The 19,973-nt window shown below is 40.2% G+C and overlaps 1 protein-coding gene across 4 annotated transcripts in view; it reads left to right on the top strand.

Moving 5' to 3' along the window:
• The window catches only part of CPED1 (cadherin like and PC-esterase domain containing 1), a 250,353-nt gene that overhangs the window by 200,343 nt on the left and 30,037 nt on the right, over positions 1–19,973 (top strand). For all 4 annotated transcript variants that reach the window (XR_004137904.2, XM_031455263.2, XM_064487399.1 and 1 more), the window contains 2 exons: positions 10,744–10,861; positions 16,140–16,276. Coding sequence is in view for 3 of the 4 variants with exons in the window: in XM_031455263.2 (XP_031311123.1) it covers positions 10,744–10,861; positions 16,140–16,276 (255 nt within the window). In the remaining variant the exon portion in view is untranslated. The remainder of the gene's footprint in view (positions 1–10,743; positions 10,862–16,139; positions 16,277–19,973) is intronic.

The following is a 19,973-nucleotide window of genomic DNA, read 5'->3' as shown; positions in this document are numbered from 1 at the left end:
TTTTCCACAGGAAAATGCCAACTCCTCACTGGGCAAGCCTTCTGCTAACTGACACTATCAAAGCCTGAACTGATATGCCTGGGTTGGGTTCCGAGCAAACAGCTTCAGAGTTTTGTAACTGACACCACATGTTTTGCACAGCCCCCAAACACAAGTAGGCAAAATCCATCTCCAATCTGTTCCAGATTATGTTGTGTATTTTATGGCTAAGGACTGAATCCCAAGTTAACAGTCACAGCACAGGGGAGAAAAATAGAGATTTATAAATTAGGGTGCAGTTACTCTTCAGATATAAAGGACGCCCACTCCTGTGTAAGGACTGGCACAGAAGAAGTTCAGCTGCTTTGAGTGCCCACCCCCACCCCGCCTGCCTCCATTGTTTCTACTGCTTGGAAGCCCATCGGCCACCATCTGCCTGGTGAACTCCAGTACCTTTCAAGCTGTAATCTCCGTTGTAAAGCAGAGTAGATCATGTTCCTTTGTGCCAACACTGTGTCCAGGGCAATTTTCACGAGAGCAGTTTAGCACCGTCTACAGCAACTGTGTGTCTGCACACCTGTTTTCTCTGCTAGAGCTCCATGAGGGCAGGGGCTGTTGCTGGCTCATGGATATGCTGAACAAACGTCTGTTAAAGGAACCCACTGGAAAAAAAAAAAAAAAAAAAGAATAAATGTCATAAACTATAAACTTCTTTGGAGAACTGGAAACACATGACAAATGAGTGCTGATGATTTTGAAAATCATATGTTAAAACAAATCTATTCCTTGATGATAAGCAATAATATATAAATATTCATTGTCCACCATGGGAATCCCTGTTAAGTCTTTAGTTAATTTTTAATTTCCTAATGTGCCATTATTCAAAGTAAAAATTACTTGAGTAACAAGGCATAAGCTGGAAAGGTACTTTGAGGCTTTTTTGCACCAAAGGGAATAGATTTGGCCTGAATCGTTCGCACTCTTGCCGAGGCTTACTTTTGACCAACTGTAAGCATTTAAAGTGCAGCTGGTTATGTTTAGGGATGCCATCTGTGGCCATGAAAAAAAGAGTCTCCCCTGATGAAGAGTTAATTGGTCTAAATGTTTCATAAACATGATCTTCGTTCCTTAGTACAGTGTGTTTTATTTTATTTTGTTTTGTTTTTCAGTCTATGAAGCATGGGTTTGAAGTCAGATAGACTCGGAGTTCAAACTCTAGCTACTCTATATACTAAGTTGTTTGATTTAAGCAAAGCTTCTACAAAATTCTACAGATCTTTATTTTCTCATCCATTGAATGAGGATGAGACCCACTTCAAAGAGTTGAAAGATTCAGTGCAGCAGTGCATATGACGTGCCTACCCCAGTTCTTGGCATAAACCAGGTTCTCTATAAATGGCATTTTCTTGACCCTTGCCAACTCACCGGGAGATTGGTATCTCCCAAAAAGTTGGTTCATAAATACAGTGGATATTTCTTTAGCCTATGGATTGTCCTCCCACAATGACCACAGTTTTTCAGAGCAAGATGCTTGTAGATCACAATTTGGGGGATAACCAGGAATGCCAATAAGCTGTGACTACATGGAGCCATTGCTCTGCTGTATGAAAGAAACTCCAACAAAGCCTTTTTAAAGCCTTTGAATGATTAGAACATTCTTTTGTTGCCAATGTATTTTGCCTTCAAGAAAACTCTAAAACATGACTGTCAAAATGCGCTAACTTTTTAACTTGTAGCATTGCTTTTAGATTTACAGAAAGTTCCCAAATACCCTCACCCAGCTTCCCCTGATATTAACATTTTACATAAGGTTGTTCTTTATCAATACTATCAATACTAAGAAATTAATGTTGGGACAGTGTATTTACTTAACCAATAATTTCTATGATTTCACTAGTTTTTCCAGTAATAATCTTTTTCTGTTCCAGGGTCCCAAATTGCTTTTAGCTATCATATTTCTCAGTCATCTCTAATCGATAACACTTCCACAGTCTTTCCTTATTTTCATGACCTTGATCCTTCAGAAGAATGTGGGTCAGTTATTTTGCAGACTGCCTCTCATTTTGGAATCATGTCATGTTTCTTCCTCATTAAATGAAGTTCAACATTTGTGGCAAGAATACGGCAGAAGTGATGTGTTTCTCGTGGTCATTTGATGACGGTAGTATTGGCCGGGTTTCTCCATGATAAAGTTACATTTTCCTTGTGTAATTAATAAATATCTTAAGGCAATGACCTTTAGACTGCTCCTAGAGTATTTTTAGAGTATTTTTTTAGAAGTCTAATTAACATGCTTTAAAAATATGACTATACATAGAAAGGATTTGCCTGGCATAGACGATTATTTTCATAGTTATCTAGTTTTTGCATTGTTAGGATATGTTTATAGTAAAAAGTAGTATTAACCTTTGATCTTACAATGTCATGGTAGTTTGGATGTTCGGTTCTGAGTGCATCAGCATTTCCTTCTAAACAGAATTTAGCTACATTTAGCATGATTTGAGCTTAACTGTGAATGGAGAGGTTGCTGATTAGTGGATAATCTTAAAAAAAAATACTATTTAGTGCTAAACAATTACTATTAAAGCCTCAAAGGAGGCAGAGTTTATAATTTAAGACATGTAGTGAGAGAATTATTTTGTAGCATAACATATTTCAGGTCACTTTGGTTTAAATAAACTCCCTCCAAATTTTAAAATCTCACAATTCTAAGGATTGTGTGTATGTGTGTGTCCGTGTGTAGGTGTGTGGAGATGGAGGTGTGTTTGTGTAGCAGTTACCAAGATGAATGTAGGCAGGAAGTGCCCATGTGGTACCCAGAAGTAGTGTAACTGCATGTTTTATTAAAATATTCAACTCTGTTTGTGCCCCCCCTGCAAAGATTTCTGACCAGACCTACATTTTTAAATATCACAACCTCACATGCTTTATCAGTGGACTGTTTATAAGTGGAATGGTCCATGCTGAAATACTTATGACAGCAGTTATGTTCACTGTGGGTGATGAGTATCTCCTTGGCAGTCCTGCTTGCTGTTTTTTCTCAAATGTGGCCAACATTTCTTTTTTTTGGTGTCATGTCATTGATAAGTACACATCTTTTAAAATATCTCTCTAGCCTGCTGCCTAGTTCCACTCACTACTATTTCTGCTTCAAACTACAAATAATCGATTTGCTCCTTTGGAGTAGAAATAAACTTTTCTTTGTGTCATTGTTGTCACTTCCCAAACTGATCCGGCTTCTTCAAAGTCGCAGAGAGTCCATGGTGGTGTATTCCGTTCCAATTCCACACTTCTTTGTTCACAAATCAAAAAGAACTGCACTTTTTCAAATATCCAGATATCTAAATTCATTCGTTCTTTTCATTTGCGCTCACATCTACCCTTCTGGATACCATCTGGAACCAAAACCAAAAAGTACTGAAAGACCACAACAAAGGCTGCTTTCCTCAGAGTTTCTAGCTCACCGGAAGCGGGAAGCGTTAGTCATTGCATGGGCCCCATCTCACTAGATTTTCCCGTCCAAATTCTGCAAAGCCTAGGAACTCCAATGTATTTCTAAACTGAGAATTCAGGGTGCCTTTCAGAATGGACTCCAGCTAGCAGGATCACACTGGCCCTGTCCTAGTCAATTTGGAGACCAGCCAGGTTAAAAAAGAGAAAACCACATACTAGTTCAGGGATTTGGAATTTGGAATGCATGAGAAGTATAAAGGAGTATTCCAAATATTGATGTCATATTAATAAATTTAATTGAGTAGAACTAATTCATCTGCTTATAATTTGTTTCCATTTCCTTTGTTCCTGAGTTCACTGGGGACTAACTTAAAATTCTTAGGTAGTATAACATATGGCCACTTTTCAGTTGCTATTTATTTAAGGAAAGAAACCCACAATTGTATTTATTATATTGTGGTTTGTTACTACTTGGATTCCAACGTGTTATATATAAGAGTATATGAACTCCAAACACAAATAGCAATTCAAGCTGCAGTATGCAATTCTTCTTCCCAACACCAGGTTCCGTTATTTGAAACAAACAAACAAACAAAAAAACAAACAAACAAACAAAGTTGCAAGCTTCTTTGTAAACTCTCACTGAAACAGAATAACATCAAGCATTGAGACACATCCATTTTCAAAGTAATGTTGTTGGAGATCCCTTCTGCATGGAGTGACTTAGCTAGCTACTTAGTTGCATTAAAATTCAAAGTAAGGCAATTATATAGGTAAACCTTGTTCACTGCAAATATTTTATTAGAACAAACTATAAATAAAAGTCAAAATCTCTCCTCGGTAAAGACATTGAATTTTGTACTCTCCCTTAAAAGGGCAGCTGCTTCACAAAAATTTTTTATAAGTTTTATAAAAGGGGGTAGAGCTTATAGACTTGTAAGAATCTTTAAACAGAGCAAAATTAAAGAAGTTTAATTCATTGCCACAGCCCTAAACTTTGTGTCATTAGAATGAACCAAGGATGAATATTTTCCAAAATAATCACCGATTTCTGCCCACTTCTTATCTTGGTCTCCAAACACCATCCACCTTGAGCTTGAATGGCCGTGTTTACACACAGTTCTAGAATGATTCATTCTCCTCCTCCCGTCTGGAATATTTACTCGATTCCGTTTAGTTCTGTTTCCTGTGATAAACTGTGAACTCTGAGAACGCAGGGCGATATTAAATGACTGTGCAAGTCCACAGTCCTTCGCAGAGCTCAGGAGGAACCAAACCCGCCAACGTCGTGATTTCAGACGTCCAGCCTCCAGAGACGTGAAGCAATAAAAGTCAGTTGTTCAAAGTGCCTACAGCAGCCGTAGGAAACTGATATGTCTTCAAAGGGGGTATCAGTCCTTTTCTGGTTTTCCACTCTTTTACTTTACCATTTTAAATATTATCTTCTTCACTTAAATTTGTATCTTAAAAAAATATAAGCATGATTCCTACTAATGACAAAACCTACCAACACATAAGTAAAAAGTAAAAGTTCAGGTTTGATTCCCCATCTCCGGCTTACCATCTTTAATCTTACAAGAAAGCCACGGGTCAGTGTTTCCTGTGTATCATTCCGGAAGTTATGTATGCACGGTCAAGCATACATAATTTCCAGCACTTTATTTTACTAAATAAGATGAAGGTATATACAATGTCCTGCAACTTGCTTTATTGCTCGTAATAATATACCTTGTATACCTCTCCATATCTTCACTCTGCCTCCTTCTCTTCTAAGAATTACAGAATATTCCATTGTATGGATGTAGGACCTATTTAACCAGTTCCCTATTGATGGATACTTGGGTTGTGTGAAGTTTTCTGTTATTACAGAAAGAGCTCTAGTAAACTTTCTTGCACGTGAATCTTTGTAGACCTTGCCAAGTGTATCTGTAGGATAAAACCTTAGCAGTATAATTATATTTGTGAGATACTTCCCAATTGCCTTTTACAAAGGGTATAAATCTCTTCTCATATGAATTTATATGCATTGCATTCTTTTCTTCACAAAAAAACATTGAGTTTTAGAATCCCTGTGGTATGTTAAAGATGATTTCAGACGGATTACGCTGTAATGATTTATGGCTAACGTATATCTCAGCTAATTATTCTGTGAATGTTCGTTTGGTGTCTAATACTGTGAATCACACAATACCTATGATTTTACGGCTGGCTGACTATAGTGCAAGGAAAGCAGTCATTAAATTTAGAGACAGTGTGAAGACAGAAAATAATTCATCCCTTTGGAACAAGATAGTGAAATTAGCTCATCAGGAACTTCGTCTCTTGTGGGAAAAGGAACAGGCTTGATCTGGAAAAAGACTGCCTTCCTAGGGGGAGAGAGCCGTGCCAAGATTGTCAAGTTTGAGCGATCATGACTGACTTATTAGAAATAGCAGAAGCCCGAGGTGGGGGGGGGGTGGAATGGGTCCCTCTGGAAAGAGCTGGGTACCACAAGAAGTGAATGTGTATTTTTAAATTTAGGTGGGCATTGTTCACTATTTAATGGAAAAGGGGGAGAACTGTCTGATCCTAAAGGAATGATTCCAGGGCCAAATAAGAAGGTAAGGTTTAAAGATACCTACCAAATAAAATAATCCAATTTGGTATTGCTCTAAAAATACAGCAAAATCACATTTGAAATGAGAAATGCTACTAATTCCTTTGTGGCCAGACACTTCTGTAAAAAACTAAATGGGCTTCCAGAGGAATTGGTAACAAGACTATGGTTGTGTATTCATGGGTAGGGCAGGGGGCGAAAGCAAGGTCACCTTAATATCTTCTGTTAGTCACTGTGGCACTTCATGAAAGATTAAGTAAATTTTAAAATTATGTACTAAACATACGTACTCTGCACACATTTGAACAAGAAAATCCCTGTTAATTATCTTATTGCACTCTATTGAAAGCTATGACCATCCATTCAAGCATTTGTAAAATCTCCAGCAAAAGGAAAAACTCTAAATGTGGAACTTTCTGGGGTTAATGTCATTTTAAGCAACTCTGCTAAATATTACCTTTTCTGCATAACTAGACTCAAAGTCTCCAAGAGATCATGTAAGACCAGAGGAGCTGTTACTCATTTTCTTGAATATGCCTGAACCTGGCCAAATTATTAATCACACCAGGGAAGAAAGACATGAAGGAGGCTAATGAGTTTTTCCCTTTCAAAAATTGTTTAATTTTTTTTTTATTAGTGGGGTTTATCACTTTTAAGATCTAAAGGGATACTCAAAGATTCATATGGGCTGAGACTAGCTTTCACAGACTCTTAAGGAAGAGAGACGCCTGGCTGGATGTTACATTTCCATCGTGGTTTGACCAAGCAGATGTTTGTTTTTCTTCCATTGCAAGACGAGGAGAGGTGGGCAGCCCAAAGGAGGGGTGGTGGTCTGCAGCATCTTCTGTGTCCTGTTCTTTCTGTCTTTCCGCTCATGGTTGCCTCATGTCACAACATGGCTGCTCCTCCCTCAGGCTCACACCCACATTCCAAGCAGAAAGAGGGAACAGAGTGACAAAGAAAATGTGGCATCAGGGAAGGAAAACTTTCCCAAAAATTCAGAGCTGATTTCCACTTACATTTTTCTGGCTGGAAGTGTGTCACCTGCCCATGTCTAACTACAAAGGAGACTGGGAAAGAGAGGTTTCTTTGATTTCTTTTAATGCTAGACACATTGGTACTCCCAACAAAACAAAAGTCTTCTGCTAGAGAGGAAGAAGGGAGAATGAGTGTTGTGTAGGCACCTCACGTCATCTGCTGTGATATCCTCTCTCCATTTTTCACCATTTTATATTGAGAAAACTAGGTCAAGTGACTTACTCAGTAGCACACATGGCACAGTTGGAACTGAAATTCATGAGTGCAAATCCTAACACAGTGGTGCTTTTTCAATGCATTCCCCTGTTCTCTTATTCCATAAAATGTGTACAACCCCCTGCACCCCCCAAGCCTTACTGATACCACCTTTTCTTCCCCTAATTCCCTCAACTCGGTCAGCCAGTCTCTGGACATTGGTCTGGATTTGGCCATGTGGCTTGTTTCATTCAACTTTAAGGGTCGTATTGTTTGGCTGCAGCTAGAAAATAATTAATATCCACTCTGGGGCATGGAGGGTGAGGAGGGGCTGCCCTGGGTCCCAAAATAGTGAAGATTTGAATGTAAGGGTTACACTACACAAACTGCAAACAGAGATGAACTGCTAAGGGGCACTTCAAAAGGCAGCACAGACTACAGCAGAACATTCTTTGACCTAAACTACAGAGAGGAGGGTGTGACTTCAAATGTCTCTACCTGAAATTCCGATGTCTCTCTCCCACAAAGTGTTCCTTTCCCCTCTGCAGTAGCCCTTTGATTCCCATCCTGTGTTGGGATTTACTAGAGTCACGGCTGTTTGGTTAGTACCACGGAGCTGCCCTGCTGACTCTGGAAGAGCAGGTGCCTGCAGGAACCTCCATCAGAGGCAGAGGGAGCGCCATGCTGGCAGATGATTCAAACACAAAGACAAGGTCAAGGTTCCGGGCAGCAGGAGTGGGCACCCTGTCTGGCGCCCACTTACACTATGCTTTTCTCTGTTCTGCTTTATATTTATTATCATCGGATTACATGTGGGATCTCGAGTAGTCAGTAAGTGCAAACACTGAACATTTAACAATATTACCATGCTCTATTGCCAGTCAGATCAGAACATGCTTCTGTCATTATTACAGTAAACTTCTAAGCTGCACCCGAGAGGACAATTCAAATAAATGAGATGTAGATTTCAGTTCAGGATTAAGAAGGAATTTCTGATAATGAGCTAGGCTAGTCTCTGGAGGTCAGGGACAGGCCTTCTCAGTAAGGCACTTGTGGGTTCTAGGTATTAAATCAACCCCCTTTCCACTGGAACGCTGCGTCTGGGATTGCTCAGGACCACATTATGAATGGTCATCTTCCTCTCAGTAGGAGTGTGTAGCAGATCACCTTGGAGGGCCTATTTCAAGAACAGATTCCATGAGTTGATTATTAAATATGGATTGTCAGCATATCAGTTTTTTTTAATAACTTGATTCTTCTATTTTTGCTTAAGATGTCAGATAAATCCTTTTCCCACCTCATGACCTTTGACATGCGATTCCTTCTTTTTGGAATTCTCATTCCCCCCGTGTTTCACAGTCTTCAGTTCAGATGTCGTCTCCTCAGAAAGGCCACCTGTGACTGACATGTCTGAAATAGCCCACAGGTGTAGGGCTCAGAGACTGAGTTTGGTTCCCCAGAGGACAAGCCATCAGCACACCTAACAGTGCATCTTCCTGATTGATGGACATGGCCAGTGGCACGTCATGCTTCGACAGGGAGACCAGCTGGGACTTCGGCAGCTGGGATCTAGACTCCCTTTCTAATGCCTTCCTGATGAACATTAAGACAGGATTATACACACACACCCCAAAGAGACCCCAGTCATTTTTAGGCAAAGATTTATTAAAATCCAGACTTCTTGAAGTGTTCCAACATTATTTGCCGTATTAATAAATTGAACACATCTCAGTCCCAGGTACCTGAATTTAGGTGACTTTGTGGCATGCTCACAGTGTGTTTCACGTGAAATGTATCATTCTGGAACCAAACAAGGTCTTCAGTTTTCTTAATTATATGTCTTAGAAATCTTTCTCCGTCCATTTAGATCTCTCCTTACACATGTTCTTTATGTACTGCATGAAGGTTTCTCTGGAGCAGACTCTAAGAAGTCTCACTTTGGGGCTATGGATTCTGTGAATTTTTAATTTTAGTATAAACTGTCTTCCAAAGTAGCTGAACTAGTTTGCACTCTTTATCAGCAGTGTATAATGGTAATTATGCCTCCCTGCCCTCCCGAACATTTGATATAAAGATTTTTTTTCAGTCTGATAGATACATAATGCCATTTTCTTGGCCTTGAATAAAAGGTTTACTCTCCACCAAAAACAAATGGATGGATAGATGGATAAATAGATATCACACACGCACATTAATATATGTCATTTATAGATGTTTATTCAGACTAAATCTTCTCCTATCATTATGAACTTTGTTATTTTTCATTGTTATGCTGTAATGAACATTTGAATACAGATCACAATTCTAACCTTTAATCAGTTTCCTAAACTTCAATTTCTGTCATGAATTAAAAAATGAAAATACATATACTGAATCAGAATTTCAAAAAGTCCGCACACTAAGTACAAGGGAAGTGCGAGGGAAGGTGACCAGAAATTGCTCATTAGAGGTAGAGATACGGAGTGAACAAGAGGTCAAACCAATTATTTCTCTCCGTTACTGAGAATTTATGATCTATAAAGGGGGGCAATTAACTCTAACCTTTTGCACATTCAGAAAACATTTATTGTTGTCTGCTATACGCTAGAGACTGGGTACACACGTGAGTGAAATAATTATTTGTTCTCATGGAGTATTCGGTCTGGTGGAAAAGGCACAAAGGACAATGTAATTCCCAAGAGGTGCAGAGTATGAAAGAAACAAATGGTGCTGATACATAATTGTGCTACCGTTTCCAGAGACTTAAAACACAGAAGATGCTCTCCGTGCAAAATTGGGGAGAAAGCATTCCTGACAGAGATCATAGCATTTTCACCTGCCCTTTATTGTGATAGACTGAGAGAACACAGGTGAGGCCGGATAGAGGGACACAAGGCAGGTACAGGTACCACTAGCTTTGCAGAACATGCTAAGAGGAAATGAGAGTGGTCCGACCTGCTGGAACAGAGGAGAGATTTCCGAGCCAATGAAGTGCTGCTCTCCAGTGCTTCTGTAGACTGTGGAAGGCATTGCTTAGTACAGAACATGTCTCTGTAATGAGTTTCATTGCAGTGAGATGTTAGCTCCTTTCATAAATATGTGAAGATGTTTTGGATAAAATATCTGTATTTGATTCCATTTCTAGAATTTATATTAATCCCCTAGTGGAAATAGCTACTTGTAGCAAAAACAACTATTAATGAATCAATATCAAGAGAAGGGTAAACAAGAATTGCTCCCTTTTATCCATAAAGGTTACTTGGCACAGAAAGTCTTTATTTATTTCTTTATTTATTTGGGGGTGTGGTAATTGGGTTTGTTCGTTTGTTTGTTTGTTGTTTTTATAGGAGGTACTGGGGATTGAACCCAGGACCTTGTGCACGCTAAGCACGCACTCTACCACTTGAGCTATACCCTCCTCCCGGCACAGAAAGTCTTATTATTTAGATTTTATTATTACAGGTTAATTACTGTGACAGCTAATTTTTATCATTTTAATGCAGGATTGTGGTTTGCTGATTCAACCAGAGGAAGCCTGTGGGTTACAGCCCATTTCCTCTGACTACATTGAAGCCATTTCACAGCCCGAGCTGAAGACTTGTCCATCTGGGGACACAAAAGGTGACTGTTATGTTGGATATCACTTCTATGTTTTAAAAATCTCTTAATATAGATAAGTAGTAGATGCTTATCTAAACTATCCTTGTACATAAAATTGGGGTTGTATGATACTTTTTCATTAGTATAAATGGCAACACATGTAATTAATGTAAATGCGTTATTTAATGTGTGAAACATTTTGATTTATCAGCTGCTTTTCTTTTCACCCTCTGCTCTTCGCCTGGTTAATGTATACTCACCTACAGGTCTCAGCCAAGTTGTCACTTGTGCCACAGAGCCTTCCTTGAGCTTCTGACTTGTTTTCCTTATTATATATTATCATAGCACCTAGTGTTTTTCTCCCATGGCAGTTTCCCCAATTGTTTAAACGATTAAATGTGTAATTAATTGTTTGATGTCAGTCTTCCCAGGCTGCCGGCTGCCTGAGGACAGGGAGTCTGAGTTTTTCACACTGCACCACTTTACAGAGCACTCTAGTTTCTCCCACAAAATAAGTTGACCTTGAGAACTCAACGAACTGCAAAGGATACAAGTTCAGTTTTAAATCATTTCTTTTATTTAAAAACAAAACCAAAAAACTTTGGTTATGGTCACTAACATCTCCCATATATTGAGCATGAAGAGAGGCAGGAGAATTGTGATGTCAGGTTCAAATTACCATGTTCAGTCCTGCCTACGCCTAGGGCAGACCTGGAGTGAGACCCTTTGGTGCCACTGTCCACGTCCCCTGCGGCCCCCCTGCCCCAGCACGCCTCTCTCAGTGAGGACCAGGGCGGGTTAAAGTAAAGCTGGGACTAAGAATGCCTCCAAGGAAATAAGAGAAGCAGAGAGCATCTTCTCTGAGATTCCTGGTTACCACTCCAGCCTCCTGACCTCAAGTCTCCATCTAAAAAGTCTGAAAAAACACACAGGAGCTTCTCTACCCTTGCCATAAACTTCACACCCCAGCTTGAACGGGAAATGAGTTTCACAACCGGGCAGGACAGATTGCAATTTGGCATGAACAGTTAACAGACGTGGGCATTTCCCTGTTCTTGAACATGTGCCCTAAATAATAAATTACAGTCAGTGCACAGGGAGGGATTTACCCATTATAGCATGTCAGGTGGTATGATTTATGATTCTTGGCTAAATGAGACATATGCTCATATACAAAGGAGACACCAAAGTGTCTAGGTATTTTTTTTTAATCAGAGGACAATTTATGAGAATCATGATACAACTTAATTCTATTCCTCCTACTGAACCAAGTCAAAAGTTCTTCAACAAAAAGTTGAAGATGCATTACCAAGATTCCTGAAAAAGTGGAAGCTTCTTCTATCTGTTAAATTTGCAGTAACTTATGCCAGGCCCCTGTTATGAATTTGTCTCCATGTCTGGTCCTTACAGGAGAGGCCACCATAGAACAGGAGCCTTCTGATAACTTGAGCAGTTAGGCCTCTTTAAAGAAGCCCCCAGCATTGGCTCCCCAGTCAAGCCCATGCTCCTTCACCTGACAATCATCTGGCCCTTCCTGTCTCTCCCAGCTCCTCCCAGCCTCTTGGCCTCCCTTCATGCCGATACCTGCTTCAGGGCTCCAGGCTCTTGTCCAGGCTGTTTCCTGCTCCTAAGAGTCTTCTTCCCATCTTGACCTGACTCCTCCTGATGGTATCTTCCTCTCCAGGAAGTCTTTCTTTACTACCCAGCCCCCATATTAGCTTCTCTTCTCTGCACCCAGAATATCTTGAGCACATGTCTACAAATAGCACTTAACTCATTATGCTTCAGTTGTCTAATTTACATGTCTCTCTCTCTCTTTTTCTAATCAGTAGCCTTCAAAGCAAAGTAACCCCTAGTAGGGGAGGGAGTGGCATGGGCCAATCCACAGGGATGAAGGCAGTAAAGATAAACATATACGTACATTTACTTTTACCTAATTATGCTTATTTTTATGTTTTGTAATGGATGTAATATATGCATATAGGGGTATAGATACATGTAATGCAGGGCACGTGTATTACTTTGTCAGAGGCTTATCAGCAGTAAGCCTGTGCTGATGGCTGCCGTGGATTACAGTGTGTCCAGAGCAGAGATCGTCTCTTATTCATCTTCCAATGTCTAAGATACGATTTAAAAAATTGTTGTTGAACTAAAACCAAGGTCTAGGCCCTCCTCTCTCTCACAGATGACTGTGAGCAGCAGGGTACAATCAACCAGGGATAACTGCTCCGCCCTTGAGGTCCTGGACACCTAAAGATTCAAAGTAAATGAGTGAGATCAGGGACAGAAGTTTGCAAGAATGGATTTTGATTTTTTTTTTTTTCTGTCGGAGATCATTTCCTTCTTTGGTGGTAGGACTCCTGTTGAAAGAAGCTGTCATGCTAGATGACACCGGAAGCAGATTTATTTCGATGCTCTGGCTGTAGCTTTTAAGGCCATAGAATGGTTCCAAAATCTTATTTTTACAACATATTACAATTGTTTGGCAGAAATGGATCCTTGCCAACCTTAATAATGGTCATAATGCTTCTTCAATAACACTAGCTAATATAATTTTTGAGTGATTTTTTTTAATTTAGTTGATTTCTAGCCTTTAGAAAATAATTTAACTGTAAGACACAACTTAAGAATAAAAATCTGTTGCTCAGAAAAGAAAAAATAATTCTTCTAAATTGCAGAAAGAAGAAATCTATGCAATAATCACTGAATGAGAATTACCTTTAAAGAAAATAGTTCAGATTGCGTTTTACGACATACAAACAAAAGCTTTTATCTTATCTTTTTTGGGAAGGAAATGTGGCAACTTACACTCTAATACTTCTAATATTGAAAATATAGCTGGATTTTTTCTTCCTAAGTAAAACTGGCTTTATTTTATAGCATTATAGAATCAGGAATTAGTGCTATCATTTATATGATTTTACACTTCATCATGGCCCTAAATCACAGAGTTGAATTTCTTTTCTCCATTATATCACCCAGTCTGATTCACTTAAATAGCTGAAATCTAACTTGCATGAAATATAAAGCTATAATGATAAATCGAGTAACTTCTCCCCAAAGGCAGTTTCATTTCTCAAAATGTTATTCCCTAAAACATATGTCATACTTTATTTCAGAAATCACAGCTTTGATTCATTCATTGTTTAAATATATAGCATAGAATTTATGTCCTTCTTTTTGACAATTTTTGTTGAGCTGGTGTCATTTAAAATGTCAAGAAACCCCAGTCTTGCAGATGTTACACAGATGTCCATTTCAAGCAGTATTACTAACTCACAATAAAAAGGCATTGTTAACCAATACAAAAATGCAAAGAGTTATGACTATGAATATATAGTGTGATGAACCATTGGGGCTAAGTTTTCAGACACCCAGTTGGGCATCTTTTTTTTATGTGCCTGTGATTTTATGCCCACAAACTAATGGTACCCATATTTGTATCTTTGTGCATGCAGTTGGCCACTTTTTTCCTCAGCCTTAGCTAGGTTATGAGGGAAGAGAGTGTTTGGGGAGGGGATGTACATGCTGCTAGATACTCAAGGATCTGAGGAAAACTGAGCCCTTCAAAATATTATTAAATAATATCTCATTGGCAGAAACACATTTATGTCCCCAACATACCACCATCTTATTAAAAAGAAAAGCAATAATCTTTTTTTAAACCTAGTCTCTGAATACATAAACCCACTAAATAAATTCAGCTAGTAAAAAAAAGATGTGTTTATTATGACAACTGTTTGCGGGCTTTTCTGTCACCACTACCAGAGAGACTGCTGGGGCCATATTGCATTTTCAACCGATGATTTGTGATGACCTAACTTAACACGGTAAAAGATCAGCAAATCGGAGACTCTGAGACCGCGATTCTGGTCCAGCCCTGTTCTTAATGGCATGACCCCACTTCCATCATTTAACACCTTGGGCCTCAGTTTTCCTCACTGGAAAAGAAGAGGATGGAAAGGCGGAGATCTCAGGCCTCTTCCAGCGGCATCCAGAGGATTCTCTGTGCCCACAAAATCTCTATGAAGACTCTTCCAGAAGGAGGGTTTGTTGAGAAATTCATCAACAAAAGTTAAACTTAAGGCCGTGTCAAAATCAAATAATATTAGGACCCAAACAGGTGAACAAGGTGGATTATTGATTACAAGCCCTGGATCACAAATCAAAGCCAGAATGGATAAACTCATTTGGAACTTTTCTTTCTAACTCAAAAAGTAGCTGGGGATATTTAGCTCCTCAGTATTTTGAAGAAAAGCATAAAGCGGTGACATCACTGAGGCCTTTTGGGTAGAGCAGATGGTCATTGAAGACATCAGGGCATTCTCCACGAAGGAGACGAATAACCACCCCGTATTTAATATGCTGGTTCACACACCATTTCTGAAAAGATGGACAACAGATAAACAAAAATCAAAAATCATCTCTTGATTTTTTTTCCAATAAATTATTAACTTTTCCACTCACACTAAAAGTTTCAGTGTTTTGAGTATATGTTACTTATCCATAAAATAAGAAAGATCTTGAACGCAGCTTTCTGAGATTATTCATTTGTCTTATAAATATTTCCTAAAGCTTGTGACCTACTTTAGGCCTGAAATCTGCTGATAATGAGGGTCAGTATGACATTGTGACTGTGCTGGGTCCTTTAAAAGCACGTTGTCCCATGAAGTCCTCACACCAGTCAAGTGAGGAGAACAGTACACATCTCACCTAACAGATGAAGCAATTAAGGCGACAGAGCTAGAAAGAGATGGAGAGATACCTGGCAAAAAGGCCAACTGATCAAATTAAGGAACGATCGCTAGTCTTCAAAATAATAAATTATCAGTATAGGAAAGCCATTGTCTTATCTCTTGACTCTCTTAAAAGCAGAGAATATAGCGATCATTTGACCAGCAACCTAAGTATGTATTAATCTAATAAATATTTGTGGCCACCTACCTCAGCACCAGTGGCTCCCTGTGTACTTTGGTCCTATTAAGTGTCTAATGTACTGTGTACTGTTTGAAAAAAATAATATTTGGATAGCACCCAATCACCTTGATTTTTCATGAGCATGTGTTTCCACGGAACAGAACTCATACTTGATTTCAGCGTGAACTGTGTTATTTCAGAACATTAATTACTACGTGGTGTGAGTATTTGATTGGCAGGAAGCCATGTACTGTTCCACTGGATTTATACAAGAGCAGATCTTCTCAGCGTGATTTTGAAATGGTGTGCCACTCTGAATTCTCGAGTTACTGTAATTTCACCAGTAAAAATGGAACCAACAACGTCTGGCTGTCTCTTCCAGGCCAGTGGATCGTGCCTTGCCTTAGCTGTTCAGACAACAGGACCTGTGACTGGAGAGAAATAACATGGCAGCCCCACAACTGCCAATATGGTGTCTTAACTAAGCCTCAGCTCCAGCAGTGCCTGGGAGGGAGGAAGGTAGGTTCCGGCTCCCACAGGGGAGACCTTGAATTTACGCCACCTGCAGCCCCAAGAGCCATGCAGTTGTATCTACTAGACCCACCCCTGCTCGCTCCTTCTGCAGAGGACAGCTAACTGCATGCAGTTGGGCTTTTGCACTGTGTTATCATAGCGCAACCTTCACAACTCTTGCTCAGAATGCTCAGTTATTTTCCAACAAGTCTGCTTGACAGATTGAGAAGATTAAGATCGTGTCCCATGCTGACCCACTTGCACGCTGGTTTTCTCAGCACACGCGGGTGAGAGCTGGCCACCTCAGCTGACAGTTGGCGGTGCAGAGCAGCTGGCCTCGGCCACGGCAGCTCCAGCAAGCCCTTCAGTTAAAACAGACACCCGTAGCTCGCATGGGCAATGGAATGTTCCTGCATGTGAGACTTCGTTCCAGCTTTCCCCGTGCATGGTGTTGTTTCTACACACTAACCATCCTGATCTTCTCTCACGTTCCCCGGGCAGGTCTCACGTGGACCTCGCTAGGCTGCTTTTCCTTTAGTGCAGCTTCTAAGCTGATTTCTTGGACATGCAGTGTCTCCTTGCTAGGCGCGCTCTGACTGGGTAGATCCCGGCAGAGCTCGTGGACATGCGAACTGGGCGCATAGACTGAGATGCTTGGTTAACACAGAGTAAGTAATCCTTATCCAGATTTTGAAAGTACTCTTTATTAGCTGGCCATTTCCTTACAGGCTGTTTGTAAGCTCTCCCATACAGGCAAGACTGATTTCAAAAAAATAATAATAATTTTTTTTTAAGAAGTTCTGTGGATTCCCAGAGACCACTGGGCTGAATGTATGTTGATTTTTCAGATAAGACCTATGATCAGATTTTCTACTAGTAAATGATTTAAGAAGAATGATGGGGGGAGACGCAAGGCACAGGATTGGACAATCTTCTTCATGGAGATTCCAGTGTAAACACCCCAACGTTCATGACTCAGATCTCTGAAGATAGAGCAGCCATATTAGTTTCAAAAAAGGGAAGGGAAGAAAACAAACTTCTAGAAACTTCTGTTGCCATCAGTGTTATTAACTGAGCATTGATTCTATGCAAAGAACTGTGTGGCTTACTTTTTTATACCTTAAATTCTACCAGACTGTCAGCTACAGGAGGGCAGGTAATGTGTTTGATTCCCTGCCGTAATCTCCCTGCTTAGAACGATATTTGACACCTCATAGTCATTTAGTAAATATTTGCCGAGTAAATAAATACATTGAAATCTTGTTTATTCCTAGTCACAAGCCTGTGAGGTAAATATTCTTATGTCTGTTTTCTACTCAAGAATAGTAAAGGTCAGAAAGATCGAGAAGTTCACCTGTTATCACACATGCCTGTGAGTGACTGTTACTCAGACATTTGTAACCACCAATTTGGACAACTCAGCCTTAATATTCTAGAAATGTAGGACTGGAAGCAGTGGAAGTAGTGCCATTAGTAAGTCAGACTTCTCCAAGCTCTTTCAGAATATCGTTCTGACCTCAGAATTTAACGTGTTCAGGAAAATTCCAAGGTGTCCCTGTCTATTAACCTGAAAGTCAGTAGATGTTGAAGTTCATCACTCAGTTCCACGGCTTTGGACAGACACACTGTTTCTCAGGCTCATTGTCTTCACCTGCAGAATAAGAATAAATCTACCTGACCTAATCCGATGCTGTGGGTTAGTCAACTTTGTTGAAACCTAAAAGCCTTCCTTCCTGTCAGCCTGAAAATACCATAGACTGGATGGCTCAAAGAGATATTTATTTCTTATGGTTCTGGAGGCTGAGAAGTCCAGGATCAGGGTACCAGCACGGTTGGATACTGGTGAGAGCCCTCTTCCTGGCTTTGGTTGGCTGCCTTTTTTCTGTGTCCTCATAAGGCAGAGAGAGAGACAGAGACAAAGAGAGAGAGAAAGAAAGAGCTCTGATCTCTTCTTCTTATAAAGACATTAATCCCATCATGGGGCCACCACCCTCATGACCTCATCTGAACCTAAAAGCTCCACCTCTTAATACTGTCACATGGAGGGTTAGAGTTTCAACATGTGAATTTCGGGAGGACACCATGAAGTCCACCGTACTGTCATTGTCCATTTCAACTATTAGCAACTCTACAAAGCAATGGTAAAAGAAAGGGACGATCCTGTCTTCCTGCCTGTTAGAGAGATGATTTTAACAAAGTCTGAAAATAAAAGCCTGTGTTCAGATCAGGTGATCCCAGCAGAGACCAGCCAGCTGGCTGCTAGGCAGGGAGGGCTTCTCTTAGTGACTCTTTTGGTCCAGAAGCATCCTTCCGACCTGCAGGCTCAGAAACTCAGATCTGCCAGCACATTGGCAATGGTCCTGGAGAGTCTGTTTTGTTTACCAGGATGCTGATTTGTTCTGTACACCACAGGGAAGCATTGTGCATTTTTAGCAGGGGAGCGGCACAACCAGAATTAGAAAAACCATTGTGCAGCAGTATGGAGACTGCCTAGGGGGACAAGGACATGGGTATGGGTGCTGGGGAGGCGGAGGCTGTTCAATGGAAAAATTCCATCATGCAACGCTGAGGAGGCAAAGAAAGTAAAGCGTATGTATAGATTAATCCCATCGACGTAAAACCTAACACGTATATGCTTACATACACGGAAAATCCTGGGAGTTACAGGCCCTTCAGAGTGACGACATAAGTGGGGGGGGGGCACGTGGGGGAGGAGTGGGGTGGTGACAGAATTGGCTATATATTCTGCCTGGCCCAGGGCAAAATGAAAGGGCAGGACCCTGTGTTCACTAATTATTAAGAATTTTGAGGCCAAAGCAGAGCAGTAAATGAAGCACAGGATCCTTCTCCACCCAGACCCTGTATGAATGCCCAGGTCACCCGGCCACAAAGCCAGTTCAGGTAGTAAATTATGGCTGGCGAAGTGTGAAGGGAGATTTTCTAAATTCAGATTTGCCCCGCTATCCGCAAGTAGAGTGCTTCTTTGAAGCCTTTCGTAAATCGAAATGCAGGGAAATGAAGAGTCTCTCACATTTCCTGCAAGTTCAACTTACAATACTTCGTTTTTGGAGTCTAGCTGTCTCTGTTACCATGAATAGTAGTGAAATATGTTGTGCTACAAACAAACAAACAAACAAACAAAAACAGAACTTTATTTTAAATCCTAATCAAGGCAGCTTTTAAGCTTTTAAGGGAATGCATTAAACTGAGTTATCTTTCTCCAAAGAATCAGATTAAAAGGCAACAGAATTTGACTGGGCCAGTGAGAATTATTAGGAAGTCCGGACTTCAAACGACATTCTGCTTTCTTTAGAATCTCCAAGTAGTCATTTCTCTCTGTTGAATGTGCTTGTGTGGTTATTACGACCTTTTACATCTTTTTACTACCGTTTTACATTGATGAATGGAAGATTAAATGCAGGCGCCCCCTGTGGGGAGGGAACAAGACACAAATCAGTTGAGATTTAAAAAGAGGTTCAAGTTTCTGCTAACTGACCAGGAATGTCACTGAACTCAATGGCGCGTAAGCAGGACTGAACTTTTCCTACTTCGGTCATTTGCTTGTACTTCAGTGAACAGGAGGCTGATCTCTGAGGAAAAATGGTACAGGGTTTCTCCTCGGAGCGCTTGTATTGGTTTGTATGGCATACTTGTTCGTGTCTGGAGGGCGGGTATATGTGAGACTGCTTTTAAACTCTAAATT

The sequence above is a fragment of the Camelus dromedarius genome, chromosome 7 (assembly GCF_036321535.1).
Source record: "Camelus dromedarius isolate mCamDro1 chromosome 7, mCamDro1.pat, whole genome shotgun sequence".
NCBI classification, from domain to species: domain Eukaryota; kingdom Metazoa; phylum Chordata; class Mammalia; order Artiodactyla; family Camelidae; genus Camelus; species Camelus dromedarius.
The sequence above is the reverse complement of the archived record's forward strand: the minus strand, read 5'-3'. Positions and strand labels throughout refer to the sequence as shown.